General features: G+C 39.2%; 1 protein-coding gene across 1 annotated transcript in view; it reads right to left on the reverse strand.

Moving 5' to 3' along the window:
* Nucleotides 1–16,898, reverse strand: part of cxadr (CXADR Ig-like cell adhesion molecule) — a 33,984-nt gene that overhangs the window by 12,860 nt on the left and 4,226 nt on the right. Inside the window, exon 2 of the mRNA XM_029520108.1 lies at nt 997–1,166. Within this exon, the coding sequence (XP_029375968.1) occupies nt 997–1,166 (170 nt within the window). The remainder of the gene's footprint in view (nt 1–996; nt 1,167–16,898) is intronic.

Below are 16,898 nucleotides of genomic sequence, written 5' to 3' on the forward strand. Positions count from 1 at the left end.
AGGGCCATGCTAGAAAGGAAAGCCACTGCCCTGGGACAAAGGGTCTCCCATTGCTCGTACTGTCTGTTAGAGCTCTGCAGAGAATAAATGTTCATGGCTCAAATTACATATGCCAAACATACTGTAAACTTCCTATGTTACATTGCAACAGCTCGAGAAAATACACATCTAATACATAACATTTATAGTATTTCACAAATTGCACAACTGAACTTTAAAAGAATTTAATCTAAAGAAGAAAATAAAACAATTCAACAGCTACGTACAGAAAATAGGGTTGGAAGAAACGTTTCTAACTACCAGCCAGAAGAAAAACGTTTCACTTCACTATGCATGATAGTGCTGTTAACAATACTCAAAAATGCTTTAGAGAATCAAAAAAATGAAAAATAAATAAATTAATAAATGAAATAAAATCATACAGAAAAATAGATATACTCAATAAAAGCATTGCAGAGAAAAAAACTACATTAAAATCTAAACAAGAAAAAGAAAAGATCAAAAATATCAAATATTATAATGAGAAGTGACAAAGGCTTGAATGGGGGTTTCAGTGTCTGAAAAAGAGAGAGGTGAGGCCAGAAATTCATGGGGGACTTGGGATCAAGACCAGGTTTCTTGAGGATGAGCACTGTGCTGGACTGGTGATGGGTGATGTGTGTCTGTGTTCTGAGAATTCTATGTTAATCTGGGATGTCAAATCAATGCTACCTGGAACCAAAGTGGATTCATTTCTTTCCCAATGCTGACAAATGCCTAACTTTTGCATGCCTTAATGGGTAGCTTGATCAGGCTACAAAATAAATCTGACTATGGGTAACTAAAATAGCCTGAAGCTGAACAATTGAAAGGGGACATTGGACAGTTAATCAACTGAAACTCAATTGAAAAAAAAAAAACAAAAACAAACAAAAAACAAACAAACAAACAAACAAACAAAAAAAACAATAACATTTTTTGTGAATGCAACTACATGTTCTGCTTGTTTGCACTTACCGCTTTGTCCTCCTTCTGGTTGTCAGAAGACAGCAAGCTCCATTCAATATCCAATGGGCCAGAGTCTTCAGATGCCAAACTAAACTGGCAGTCCAGCTTCACACTCTGACCGCTGGCCTTCTCTATGGATGTCGGCCCTGTAGAAGTAATCTCCAGACCAGACACCAAACCTGGAAAGAGGCACAAAGAAAGAATATTTCTGTCAACAGCACCACATATATCACAATAACTAAAACTTGATAATGGCCTGCAAGCATTATTATACATTTCAGGATTTCAGCAGTATGTGATCATCATACTTCATATGATTCACTTTAACACCAGTTTCATAGGCACACCAATCCATTAATGAAGGAAAAAAAAAAAAACTCAGGAAATGATTGTTATTGCCCTCACTACAATCTCTTTTATGATTAAAAGACATTCATTGAAAACATTAATTTACTGATATGTGACAAATTTGTCAACCTCACAGCTGTATATGTTTCACATAATTCATCAATTAACCAGTACCTGGTTAAGTAGCAGAAAAACCATGCACTAAATAATTCAGTGACCGTTCTTCTAAATTCTTTTAACTAATTGATAAATACTGACTGACCTCATGAATGTTCTTTCTAATGTAGATTTTAAAAATATATTTTTTTGGCAGTATCTGTAACCCTGGCCTGATTCGAAATAGGGACGCTGGCTGGCGCATTCTTGATCACCATCACTCCCAGCTACAGCTTGGGGCCTGTGTATCTAACCTTCATTTGATCAGGTAATTTCTTTGAATGGAAGATTTCTGCACAATACAGGTCTAATAGACAGCAGCAAATTTTCATCTGACAGTGGCTGAGATTTTGTCCAATAAAACAAAGTGACAAATACAAACATAACACAGACATAACTGCCAAATATAACTAGAGACTTGGAGATTTATCTCAGGATAACATGCTTGATAGTGTTACTGACACACTATTCAACAGACTATCTATTTAGTTAACGAACACACAGGGTTTTAAGTGCAACATTTCAGCCAGAAGGATCTTCACCAAGCAGAATATCCTCATCTATTTTTTAAGCATCTTCCTTCACGCAATGGAATCTGACCATCTGACTGTCAAAGGCAGAGGCAACCTTTACTTTCGTGTACCTCTCATTCATTTCACTGTCTGCTAAAAATCTGTAGAGATGTTTTGATTGACTGAACTTCAGGAAACAGAGCACTTCTGGGACTGATAGTGTTTTTTTTTTACCCATGTTTTAATGATTGAGGTTGTTAACTGTAAACAGTGTACAAAATAACTCAGAGGTCAAAGATGTTAAAACCATATTTTTTTGTCAATGTAAAGTACTTCTGCTTGAAACTAAAATCGATGAAAAGTCTTTGTCGGCATTTGATTTCAAATCAGCTGTTAAATGTTTTGATTTTGGGAATGTATCAGAGACAAATTCAGCTCTTAAAATATGCAAAATGTAAATTACAGAGAGAGCAAGAGAGAAAAAAAAAAAACCCAACAACAGACAATAGAGAGTCCAATAGAGAGTAGCGCCGAGCTGAAGGAATGGTGAGAACGATAAAGAAAAACTGTGACCCTTCACCAAACTGGAACACACTCTTAAGCATTTATTCTTAGAACGAATAAACATAATTTCCTTGTGGCATCAACTGGGTTAAGATCCTCCATTCAATAAGAGATTTAAGCTGCAACGAGGAACACAGTCCATAGAAAATGGAGTTTTCACATGCTGCCTCGACACATTAAAATCCTCTGACAGCCTGCCACCTTCCAGTTAGTGAGCAGGAGGAGATCAGCTTTAGCAGGAAGAAAGAGAAGAGAAAAAAAAAAAAAAAAATCACCACAAAATGTTGCTGCTAAATGGCTTGTAAATGTGTAACAAACACTTATAGCAGACAGACAGTAAACACCTAAATTAATTTTTTTTAGCTGATGAAAAAAGGAGATATTTATTTTAAATATAACAAAAAGCATTTTCCAAAACATCTACATCTAATTTAGCTGTTTTTTCTCTTAACTCAGCAAATACTCGTGCAAAGATAATTGGTGAAATGGGAGCAAAACCTGGGGACTGTAAACACTTTGTTAACAGGAAAATAATCCTCTCTTTGGAAAGCTTTCTCTGATTACACTGTTTCCTTCCAAGAAAGACAAAGCACAAAAGGACTGAAGCTATGTAGTGTGGCGGGTTCGCAAAGAGTTATAGCAGTGCTGCTGACCCAGCAAGTGGCAGCAATGACATGCTATGCTGGTTGCAATACTTCTCATTCACATCTACCTAACAAGGTCAAGGTTAAAACCAGGATATCAACTGGAATGGAAATGAAAACTATTGTGAGTCAGATGATTGTGAGCTGGTTTCTAGATCCCAGCCCTTGGGGGTTTTAGAGGGTGTGAACCACTGGTTGACATCCCTGCTTCATATTGTGTGTCCCCCTCTGGGCTGCAGCAGACAAATTAATGAAAATATCAACACACAAGTTTATACACTTACAGAGAGTGACAATCTCAGTCACACCCACTATTGTTGAAGCCCAGAGCCTGTAAGCATTCAATAGTGTTGCAAAGCAAAAGCATAGTTTTATTCCCTGGCTTCTGATGCAGCAGCTGGTCGTTTCGGCTCACAGATTTTGACAGATGCCCTTGATGGAAGCCATCTATCGCCTTCAGCAGAAGCAAGAGAAACGGGTAGCGATAAAGAGAAAACTGAGATATGTGTCTATCACTGTCAAGACACATACACAGGTTGGCATCTGCATGACAGAAAGCTGCGTTGATTCATCAAGGACTTAAAGCGACCGGAGTATTTTTCAAAGTTGCTTAAAAAGGAGAGGAAATTGCATTTGTAGGGGGGAAGGAAAAAAAAAAAAAAAAATCAGCAAGAACAGTTTATCAGTTGCTGTGCTCTCTGGCAGGTAATAAGAGACACTGCCTGATTTATATCTTAAATCAATGACTGATCTGTGAGGCCTGTAAATCACAGTTCAGCCAGGGGCCTCTTTCACAGAGTCCCACACTAATCTGAAAGAGTGTCATTTCAGAATATTCTCCCGTCCACTTGCAAATACATTGCTCACTTAAACCCGTCTGGCTGGTGGCTCAGGTGACAGCAGGGCCAGAGTAATGTAAGGTTAAAACTACATTTTAATCGACACACAGGAAAGTATAAACCTGTTTTCACACATGGCTGGTATGAACTCAAGTAGAGGAGATATGTGAAAATGAGATCATCATCATCTGTGTAGTTTATTAAACTACACAAGTCTGTATCTGTAAGCTGGGCAGACAGGCAATACTAAAGGCTGTAGACATCTTTTTATTATGAGCAACTGGATCCAACATGAACACACAATTTCTGCTTAAGTTTGAATAGTTGGGTCGTTTCTCATGATATATTTCTGTGTTTGTGTCCTTTGTTTCTCAGTGGTTTAATAAAGCCTGTGTTTCTGCACCAATATTTCATTTAAAATGTTTTTGGCTCTAAAACCTTTCATAAATACAATGTGTTTTTCCCATCCCCAAACATTGTTTGTCATTGCTACTGACATATTACACATAGCAATGCAGACCTGGTATTTCTACTGCAAATGCTGCATAATAGAAGTTGTGCTCTTGTGATAAGAGCTCCACATCACAGTGTATGCATTGTATGCTTTTTTTCTATTTAAAAGTGTTCCCACGCTTTAGCTTCTCCTGTCTCCTTCTCCTTTAGCTTCGATCGATGTTTGTGGCAATCCTGGGATCATACGTGTCACAGTAAGCAAGCAGCACGAACAATGTTTAGCAGCAGTGAAATTAAGGAAACGAAGCTTCAATTCAGGAATTGATTCAAGTTGATTAATCAATTCATCATTTATGCTTAAATTTAGATGACTATTGCAAATCCTGTGATGCATCCTGTCTGTAAATATATTCCCAGGCACAAGCTGCACATAGTGAAGTAACACAAACAACTACTTAGCATGCTTAAAATGGTAAAGTGTTAATCATTAACACAGTGCAAATAAAGTGTGGGAACAATGATGCACATGACACTACGGAGAACTGATCTCACTGAGGTCAAAGTCTCTGCCACAGTTATAGATCATATAACCAGTGGCTTATATTGGGTGAGTGTCAGCCTTTTCAGTAATGACACATGAGCAAAGATAAACGGGCTTTCTTCGTCAAAGGTAATATAATTGGCTGATGAGTGAGACCATCATTACAGTTCAAGGAAAACTATGAAAGATATACCACTGGTAAATGTGGTCATGCATTTAAAGCAGAAACGCAGTGTTGGCTGTGGAAGTAAAATTGTGTCTTCTAAGTGAATGTGTATATGCATGCATCCACATATTAGAGGCACTTGGCAGTGGGGGAGGGCACGGTGGCTAATTAAAGTCTGTCTTAATAACTATTCATGGCTGGCTGTGTCTCTATGAATGTTGCATTCCCTCCAGTCTCCACCACACTGTCTGACACAGCACATCCCACGCGGGTGACTGGGAGACCGGGAACGAGCATTAAGAATTTGGGGTGTCAGCGCGCTCCACCCTTACATTCCCCTGCCATTCACTGCCATTCACTGCCCTGCATCTCCCGCCCCACCCCCACCTGTTCTCTTCTCCAGCACACCCACGGGTGTGGAGTGCCAGTCCCCCAGGCCCCCCCTTCTGATTGTAACCCCACTACCCACCCCCTCCACCTTTGCTGGCATACAATGGGGAGTGAATCCTGTCTCCTGGCAACCAATCCCTTCTGAGGTTCCTGTGGTGCTTAAGAGACAGCATGGTGGGGGTGTAGGGGGAAGTGAGAGAGAGCGAAAGAGAAAGGTTGGTGGAAGTGAACAAACCAAAGCTCAACTGTTATGGTGATGGATGTTTATCATCCACTAATTTCTGTTAAAAAATATTGTGACACTGGCATAGTCCATTGGAGACTATTTTGGTGACTGAAATAATAACTGACTGAAATATAATTAATCAGTTTTTTCTACAAATTACAACAAAAATAAAACATTTTTTTTAGGAGTTACAGATAGATGAGCTTTAATAACGATATATTCCAGAAATCCAGGTTATTCCACATATCTGTGGTGCGTCAGGACCAGATGATTCAGTGAAGTAGAATGTGCACACTGAGTCAACTCTCATGGCTTCACCTCTCTAAACCAGAGGTGAAGCCTCAAGCACAAACCAAGAGCTCAGCATGTAGTCTCTCTTCAGCCTGTCCTCAGATGAGACTTTTAAAGTCAGCTGGGAGTCACCTGGAGATGGCAATAGGCACGTGAATCACAACAGTTGTGTATCACCATTCTAAACAGATCATAAAGCTGCTATTATGCAATATTTTTGGGGATGTATACATTTTACACATGATGCACCCGCTGGCCCAGCCTTGTGAACATGACCATTCATAAGTGAGTCAGTCAAGCAAAGATTTGTTTATTAGTAGCATGTCCGTATATTTCTAGGCATGGATACCAATTAGACAGAAGTGATTTTTTAGAGCCCCTCTTGACAGACACAAGGTTAAGCTGTGATGTAGCTTCAACAGACAAATACAAACCCTCCACTAGGAGAAGCTTTGACAAGCTAACCTTTCTTGACCCTTGTGCTCACTGAGCTAAAGACCCTGAGATTGTTAGCTGTGGTCACATTGGATCATAAGCGTCTTTCTCTACTCTTTGACTTTAAAGAAAATCTGTGGGAGTCTGAAAAGCAAAGTCTCACCAGGGAGAGATAATGACAGCAGCCATTCCAGACTCAAAAGGCAACAACAGAAAAGAAAAAGTACAGCCAGGTGAAATGGGTGAATGACATTGCACAGGGATTTACTTTTTCGGTTTCTCATCTTTACAGGTTTGTGTATCCTACATGTACAACACACAGAAACACTTGGATCTGATTAACAGCTTAACAGCAATGAGCGTATTGGTTTAGTGTTTTGGTCCAGTTAGAAGGATATCAGTTTAATAGATCTGAATAAAAAAAAAAATTGATGAGAAGGTGTCTGTGACAGATAAAACAAGTCTATATTTACATGTGGAAATACTGTCAATTTGAAAAGCACATTCACAAACATTCATTAGATTCTTGAAAAAGAAAGTTATCTAAGTATCTTTAACCACACGTAGAGCAAATGACTGTCATTAGAAGAAAACAGAAAAACAAAAATTACAGAGGTCTTGCAGAGAGTGGTACATTTTTCTGGATGAGCAATGACATTGTGATGAACATTAGTGAATCATTATAGAAAAAAATGCAGGTTGGGGGCTTTGCAATTAGCAAATTAAAAAGCTCAGACACTCTCCACATCATAAACGGGCAGGCCCATCCCCTGTGACCATGCTGAAAAACATCAATTGTTTTGGGCACAGCAGAGGATAATTTCATAACTTGGTAGCTGCTCAAAAAGACAGCTTTGAATGCTCGCCCTGTGTCCCTGCTGAAACTATTCAATTTGAAGCAGTGTGGGTACCCTGAGAGTGAGCTTGGCGTGGTTTATTTAGTGTTGCAGAGGGCTGGGACTGCTGAACCATACTGATTGTGCTGTAATGCAGCCTGAAAGCTCCACTTGCCACACAGAGCTGCCATCAATTCCCTGCGTGGATGACCTAAAGGCTGTTTTGACATAATTGAACATTAAATGATGAAGGGGTGACGAATGACAGGCATTTTACTTGGCTGCCTGAGCATTTGACAGCTTTTACATGTGCCTGTGGGGCCGTCACTGTGAGTGTCCACAGTAACCAACTGCGGCATGAATCAGCAGTGATAATTACTTGGTAATTACTTAATAAAAGAAAGCCTGCCTTTATCAACAATCCTAGTATTTTCTACATAATACAAACACATGCTTCCCTGCTGCTGCACTAAACTATAATAAATCACAAAAGAGTGAATTTTTATCATGTTTCATATAAAATCAAATTAGAGTAATAATTCTTTCAGCAATTAAAAACTAGTAAAAACTGATGTCTATCAGCAGTTGGGGAATAAAGAAACTATGGCCGTCATCACAAAGTAATGGCACTAAGATCAAGCTTCCTATTTATAGAATGCATTACCATTTTACAAGGAGTAGTACAGTGGCTTTAACCAGCTGCTAATTGTCTAACCGCTCTGCAACATGAATTGTGCTAAAGCGCAACGCAAACCAACAAACCACTAAAAATAACCATGGCCATACCTTCCACATCCCCTTCGCTATGTGAAGGGAGGCAAATTTATCTAAAGCACCCTGAAGAGCCAGATAAGAATGCTCAGTGTCTCTGAGACCTGTGGAAACACATCCACACACGCAAACACACAAACATGCACACATGGACACAAACAGACAGCTTGGGATAGGGCAAGCATGGTTTCCGCATGGAGACTACCATGTGCCATAAAGTTGATAGGAAAGACGCCGATAGGAAACAAGAAAATGTGCTAATATAAGCATGCAAAGGATAAAATTAAAACAGAGTATGTTAAGAAGTGTGATGGTGCAGAATATTAGACATGTCTGAGATACACTGATGTGCCGTTTTTATTGGAAAGGCCTTTCTGTGGAATGCAGTTCTGATGCTGAGATGATTCACATTTGAAACAGTTGCTATGTTTAGTCAGAGTTGCCAGAGAATTAATTAGAAAACTGTGTCTCCCCCTTTACTGGGAAAATAAAAACTTTTACAATTCCTGCAAACACTTAGAGAACACGTGAAAGCAGTTTGCATGACTTCAGAAACAGTACAATGTATGAAAAATACACAGCCACACAAACATATTTGTGTGTCTGTTGCCACTTAATCCTCATCACAGGAGGAGGGAGTGTGATTGGCTTGGTACAGGTTTTAGATCAATCATCAGTCAGAGTTTACCAGTGAACACAGGACAGCAGTCAAGTATTTGTTGGCCAAACCTCATCTATTACTGTACATTTGCTCTTACTGTGCATTTCATGTTCAGGATGGTTCTAAAATTGAGTTAGTTATTAGCACTTTTTTTTCTTCCTATTAGAGTGCATTCAGTCTTTGAGAAACTGCCTACATAGAGGACTGGATAACATGTTGCTGATGTGATGGCATATCTTTGGCCAGATGGTTGGGGAATGAAAGACAAGATTGAGCATTTTGTACATTTGACTATATTTCTATTGTATTTCATTACAACAGGAGAAACAAAAACAAACAACACCTGGAAAAAATCTTTTATATTTTTGATGAGATACATAACAATAAACTAAGGCTGTTAACAGAACTGCTGTTTATTAAAGGCAGGCATTTCTGTTCTAAGCTTCCTGGCTGTATACTATGAGCCAAACAAATTAAAGCCAGATGTCTCAGTGGGGTGTAGTCATTGGGTGTCTCTCTCCTGATACAGGGCATTCTATGCACTGAGGGGGAGGCAGAACCACTGGAGCCACTCCTATCCCCCATCCCCCAAAACAAATAAAGTATCTGATACGGACCAGGCCCCTGCCGGCGCCCCAGCCAGTCTTTGTCCGGGCCCTAGGGTACAATGCCAACTGTGATCATGAGGCAGCATCGCTGATCAAACACTGAGACACAAGTGCAGCTACTTTTTTCAGACTATTGATGGACTCTCACAGAGTGGTCTTTACTGGTGGTTTTAGAAAACTTACATCCCCACATGCACATTTGTGATACACAAGCAAGTAAATGTTCTTGTAACTGCGCTTAATCATGTCAGAGAGGGGAACACACAAGAAGTCAGCTTAGAGCAACAGAGCGTGAATATCATACTACAACCCATGAAACACAGGGATAAATCAGGGATTAGAAGTCTTTTCTGTAGCTCCTAACAAACCTGGCTTTCAGTATCATTAGTGATGGAAACACTCAGCAGCTCCTCAGGAGTTCACGTTTCTGGAATTTCATCTACGCAGTCTGAGGTGGATGTTTCACTGCAGCATATTTGCTTAAAAACCTAGGTGCAGTGAGAATGAACAGAGTAAAATTTGCCTTTCTCAGCAATAAGAAAATATTTGCTCATACCATATGAAACAAATCACTGACACTACCAACTCTTGTACATTTTCCTCAGTCAACAAACTTCAACTGGTAATGAGATAAATCTGGTTTTATATACACAGATTATTACTGAGTGAACACCTATGGTGAGGTAAATACTCTTTTGGTTTGTCTTAAGGCCAAACCACTGAAAGGATTAAGGTCCAAGACTAGCCAGTTCAAGGCATGTATAAAATATCAAGAATTCAAACACAAATGCCTCCCAATGAATTCCCAGGACCCTCCCTATTACTGCAAATAGAGTCGAGCAAATCTCATGATTCAGTGTCTAAACACTGCAAGAAATAACTTAGTAAACAAAAATTGATTAAACAAAGGCTTCAAGACCTTGAAAGATTACAAAAAAATATACGTTGAAAGTGTAATTAATTTCAGTGAGCCTAATCTTCCCTTGAATCATTCCATGGTTCTGGTAAAAAAAAAAAAAGTGGTTAATAAGGGATACAGTAACCTTGGTCGTATTTGATTTTATGTCTAGAGTAGGATTGAGCCTGAAGGCCAACTCCTGTAGACAAACATTTCCTCTGCCTATGTTGGATTTGCACAACTGCCTATTGTGCAGAGCCATGTATTGTTGTCAGCTGGACTAGCTAGGAGGCAGTCAATTAGTCTGCCTTTTTCATGCTGGTTTGTCTAGAATCTGGTCTAAAATTAGGACCCCTGCCTACAGCATGCACAATAGCAGTCTTGTGGACATTGCTAGAAAGTGCAAACCCTATGCACCTTTAAAACCCAGTGTGTGCTTTCAAAGACTGTAGAACCAACACAGTTCATTTCATTGGATAGATTGTTGCTCAAAATTACCTGAGGCAGAACTGGTACCAAGACAAAGTACTCTAATGACTGCTAATACATCAGTTTCTTTTCAAATGAAATTGAAAAGAAATCTCAGAATGTAGCCTTTGTGAAAGCATAACACAGTCCCTTCCTGTCCTCTGTGTGGGGGAGTTACTACGGCAGGACATCAAGATAAAGCTGCTGTCAAAAGATAACAAGATGGATTTTTCATCTTTATTCTCTTTACAGGCAATGAAACAAGCCTGATGTTTCAAGACTGAAGTCTCTTCTCCACTCTGATGTTTTGTGAAGCAGGTGTAGTAAAAGCACCTGATTGTTGAGCCCTGTAGGAAGCTGCAGGCGAAGACTGTCAGTTGTTGTTACAGCTTAGATGAGACTGCTGGGTTTATTCATGCCTCCAGCTTGCATTCTCAGCCTAGACAAGAGGAGAGAGCTCAAAACGACCACTCTAGTCTATATACACCATTAAGTGACAAGACACGTTTGGGAATGTTAAAAATAACTCCTCTGCACTAGTTTAGCTAGTCTGCACAAGATGCAGTCCTACAATATCATGGTGTTTATTGTCTGAGTTCTATTCTAACTGTGCATAAGATGAAGCTTGTCATATTCGTAACGAAGAGCAGGAAGTCTGGACAGTTGAGATAAATTGAATAAGCCCATTACAAGACACGCATCTGAGATTCGAGGGGATGGGAGACTGTTGGAATTGTGTGCTGCAGCAAATGGCTAGCTTCTTACTTTGACCCTAATAGTCTTTGTGAGCTAATTAGATCGATTTCCACAAGTCAAGCAGCTGTAGAAGGAATCTTTGAGACACAATCACTGCAAACTCTTTAAAAAAACATTACACACTAGCTGCTAAGACAAATACTATATCCTCACAGCATCAAATTGCTTCTGGAACAAAGAGCAGCAGCTGTACTATTTTACAACACACAGCAGGGTAAAGTTCACACAGAAGATGCAGTAAGGAACTGCAATGAGCTAAAGGCAGGTGCCGGCACAAAATCTTTCATTATACATTTAAATTTCACATGAAAACAGCTTCAAGAAACACAAACGTGAGCTTCTGACTGGGTGTGGAAGATCCTGTAATATTCTCCCCTGAGTGATCTTAAATAAGACCTGAGCTAATGAACCAAAGCGGTTATGGTTAAGATTTAGTCGTAGTTGACTTGGTGACACCAATGTTGTTATCATGGTAACAAGTATGGTTTATTATGACAGCAAGCACAAACATGACAGACAGCTGGTGTTTCTCGTCCCAGTGCAAACTCTGTCATTATTTTTTTCCACTGTGCCTGAGCACGTGATCTGATTTCACACTACAAACACAAAGAGTCGTAATGTTGCCTCTGGGTAGACAGTGGAGGTGTGCAGCCCATCACCTGCATATCTTCATCTAACAGCTCACTGGGGCTGCTCCTGCCTGCTCTGTTACTCAAGCACTGATGTGAAAAAAACAAACAAACAAACAACAAAAAACAAAAAAACAAAAAACAAACAGTTTAAAATATCAACAAAACTTGTGTGATAAACACTGCCCTTCTTGTGACTGCTTTATAGTAATGTGGAGTTTTACATACTGAATGCTTTTGGGTTGAAACCACAGCCGTGGTATAATTCCTTTAGATGAGTGGGAAGTGACGCAGCAAAAAGTGAGTCAACAGTTAACAGGTGGATTATATGATGCATAATTTTCACTGATATGAATCCCTGATGCTTACAGAAAACTCAGCCCTTACAAATAAAGTATATAAAGATAATAATGATAATGACATGTTGACCACTTTGTGAATGTTCAAAAAGTCACCCTATATATATGGAAAGGCAACAATTCAAGTTTGACCTTGGTTGGCACCACAAACATCTCATGATGAGGTCATCAGGTAAAATATTGCTGACATTGACTTTATGAAATCTAACTTCTTTGTGGCAAAAAGAAAAATAATGTCACTGAAGAACAACCCAACATCTGAAGACTCTGAGTGTTGAAGGATACATTAAAGTGTTTTTTCCTGAAACATGCCTTACAGGCCTACTCCTCCATGTCTTTAATGACAGGTCTGACCCCTGAGCAGATTAGACAGGGAGCCAAACGCTGCTCATAGGTCATCCTGACATACAAAATCTCAGGGAAAGTGATTGGTGCACTGGACAACTGCTACGTGGCTGTTACAAGATAATGTATGTAAAAGACAGTAGTTCTTTTGGCCTAAAAATATTGACGCTAAGAGACAGTGACGGACAAAGCACAATGGCTATGTTTACGGATCCAACACTGAAATCAGTGTCCGGAAATAATTTTCACACCCTCTTGCAACAGAGGCATTAGCAGGTAATTCACATGTACAAAAAAAGTTGTATTGTCTTTCTTACAAAAAAAAGTAATTAGGGCTTTGTAAATGGCAGATTAATAAGAGTTTCAGAAACTTTTTCGTTGTTAACATGCCAGGTAACATTGTCAGCAGCTCTTTTTATGTGTCCCCAAGTCATTAATCTGCAACTTCAGCTGCTGAGTTGTGTTACAGCACTACCTGTCACTGATAAATCATCTCTTCGCTCATGTCAGACAGTTGTCTGATCCCAGAGGGATTAAATCTAAAACTGATGTTCCTTCACATTTTGTGAAAGGAATTGGCTGCTAAGAGTGCCAGTATGGCTGAGATGGGCTTAGGGTGGGGGTTCACTCTCTTCCAATTACTGGCCACTCAGAAAAAGCCAGGCAGCCGTGCAGCTCTGTGTGTCCCATGAATTATACATGGGCTCCATTAAGACACTTAACAGCTGGTTCTTCAGGAACTTACCAGCAACAACTGCAGCCTGGTGGCTCATGTGTGCTGCTTATTAAAACAGCAGCACTAGTGATTAAGGTTGTGCAGTAATGTGTGTTCTGACCATCATAAAGCAGCCAGTCACAGAGCTATTTTCAGTTCAATCTCATCTCTCAGGAGGGCGACTGGGCCAGCTGCCGATTTCCTCCCATGGCAGGGAGATGCACTACAGTAATTAAATGTCTGTTGTTGCTCACTGACCTTGCTGTGGTTTAGGCATTGCGCTTTTTTCTACACCCAACTGAAACAGACAATAGTCATCATACCTATAGCTCCAACACTGAGAAATAACTTCAACAGTAGGACGACAAGCAAAAGGCCTCCAATATGAACGTTAATGGAAGAGAGGGGCAGTGGCACACAATTACGCTCCCTTTGCCACACTTGGTTGTAAATCCATAGTCATATAATGGAAGTATTCTGGTAACAAGGAAACCTGTTAAACTACTATATGCATTTGCTCTTGGACCTCTCCCAAGTTGCATTAACATAAAGGTGAAATTTAAAGAAAATGGTCTCATCTGAATACTCTTACAATTTTGACTCATTCAACACACTTCAAAAATTCTCTATTTACGGTTACTGCAATGACCTGATTTTTACATGGGGAATGGTTTCATCTGATCTAATCTCATGTAATGCTCTCTCTTGAAACAAAGTGTCGTATTTGCATTCATGTTTCCAAAGAAGATTAGGGCCACTTTGAAAAAATATTACAGCCTGCATGTGCAGCAGTTTTTATTTCTCTTCACATCTTTCCACACCTGCAAACATTCCAACAAAGCCTTGTTTTACTCCACATCATTATGAAATGTATCCACATCAGCAAAACTGTGAGAGTCGCTTAATGATTATTTGCACAGCCTGTGTGGGTTAACATTAAAATGTACATTAAAAATTGTGTTTAGACTGTCAGTTGAGCAACAGCTTGATAGTAATGAATAATTTTTTTTCCCAGGAAATTGGATTTTCTGGGTCTAATTCTGTATCACTTTGTGTTACAGGTCTATAACAATCCTAACTAGATTCAGCCCGCATCATAAAATTCCACTATACAGCGTTTTAGTGTAATTCTTAAATCTCTATTACAATCATACTGTTGTAACAAAAAAAAAAAAAAAAAAGATTTTGTGCAAAGCAACAGGCATTTCGTGACAAATCCTTCTTTTTATGGACAGGAGTTATTAGCATAGCTGTAAAATTTGTCATCATAATGATTAAACTGCAGACCAAGACAGACAAAGACTGACTTGAATACCAAAACCATGGAGGGCAAAATCAAGTGGGATTGAATCAAGAAAAAAGCTTTCTACAGACAACACTTATTTGTCTTACCCATCATATTGCCGTCGACAATGTGCAGTGTTTTTCAATGAGATAAAGGTGCTAAAAATGACTCCTTCAACAGCTGCTTTACTCCCTCCCCCTGCTTCAAAAATTCACCCCACCTTCTGTTAATGTCGCCTATTTTCTGAGCCATAATATTTTTCAAGATTAGAAACACAATTAACTCTAATGTTCTTAGCAGCGAGAGTGGGGGCTTACTGCTGGAGCAAGAACAAAACATAATCATCTTCCCACTATTCAGCTCAGTGTAAGACAATGTCTGGACATTAGTTGATAATAATGCGACATGCACAATAAAATATAAAGTGGTTATCTTCAAAATTTCGTGTCCATTGGAAGTCATGACTGGGAATAAAAGATTTACTTTCAGTATGAATTGTGAGGACTGTTTTACATGATACAGTGATTACATTCCTGTTATGCTAAACTGAATTCCTCAACACTACACAATGATTAATCTAGCTGGATGTAGCAAGTGTTGAGCCAGAGCTGACACCTACCCAGCAGGTGAGCAGAAACAGGGTGCATACAAGCACATCCAAATGCAGCACCCTAGGGAGCTGCATGCCGCACTATGTATCATCACATTGAAACAGCAAGCTTAGATGCCGTAAGAATATAATGCAAAATAGCCAGACTACATATAGTGTCAAGGAAACATCCTAAATTCAAGCAAGGGGAGGAACCACAAGTTGAGTGGTGCTTTAGAGACACGAATAGTGGCTGCTGAGTGTTTTCCATATACCATTTCCCACTCCATACAAAACACATAGTGTGCCTTAACATTCTGAGACACAGACGTTAGAGCCTGGTGTACAGAAAGAATGAACACATGAAGATCAACATCATTTGAAAAGGGACAATTAGCTTGATAAAAAAGAAAGCCAAACTAGAAATCCACTTTTTTGATCATCATTTAAGCCTGTTAAAAAAAATAGTTGTGTGCTTTAAATAACTGTACCAACTTTAGCCAGAATATTTATAATGCCAAGTGGCTTATCTACAGAAAAATGGAAATCTGCCGATGTTCACACAATATATAAGGTACATGAAAAGCCTTATCATGATGGCAATGAACAATTTCTTTCATATATTGCCCATTGCTCCTCATTTGGAGAAGAGGATGTTGTGAACTACAGAGCTGGACATCAAGTGGCTAAGTGATGAATGTGCTTTGGAGGTGTTTATCACCCTAACAGTGTGACACCATAATGATGACCGATGGACTCAAGAGCGCAGGGAAAATCAGCGCTGCACTGACCTTGTTTTAACTGATAGGTTACATGGGTAACACAGGCAAGAGCACTTCTTCAGTACCGTCCCTGTTCAAATAAATTTCAGTCATCAGTATTTCAAATTTACTCAAATCCAATTTGCTCAGGGTTGGAGAACTGTCTATATTTTTATGCGGTGATACCGGCATTACCAGATATTATCCGTCATCTATATATTGAGCTGATTTTCGTGGGGTTGGGGAAAGGGTAGAGTTTTCAATATAAACACTTACATTGTATGACAGCTGAGGTTTCAGCATCAAATTCAAAGCAAAAAGTCATCATCTCCACCAGTTGATGGAGGAACTGAAATGCAAAAGTAGTCTAGTTCGTGTTCATGGGAAAAAAATAAGTATAACTAATAATAGTTAAGGTTTACAGATTGGTCGACTGATTAGTTGCTCTCACTATATATTGAGGCTTGATTACCTAGCGATTAAGTTTAACTTGCCTTAAAACCAAAATGACTAATAAATATAGCAAATAGGAATATTAGTCTATTAACAATGTGGTCTTTTTTTATTCAGCTTTAACAACAAACTGATCATCAAATAAATTAAGTCAGTTCTTCAGAAACTTTTGCTGGTCTCAATTTCTGAAATAAAAGAATTTGCTGCTTCGT

This window comes from Echeneis naucrates, chromosome 14 (assembly GCF_900963305.1).
Source record: "Echeneis naucrates chromosome 14, fEcheNa1.1, whole genome shotgun sequence".
Classification (NCBI taxonomy): Eukaryota; Metazoa; Chordata; class Actinopteri; order Carangiformes; family Echeneidae; genus Echeneis; species Echeneis naucrates.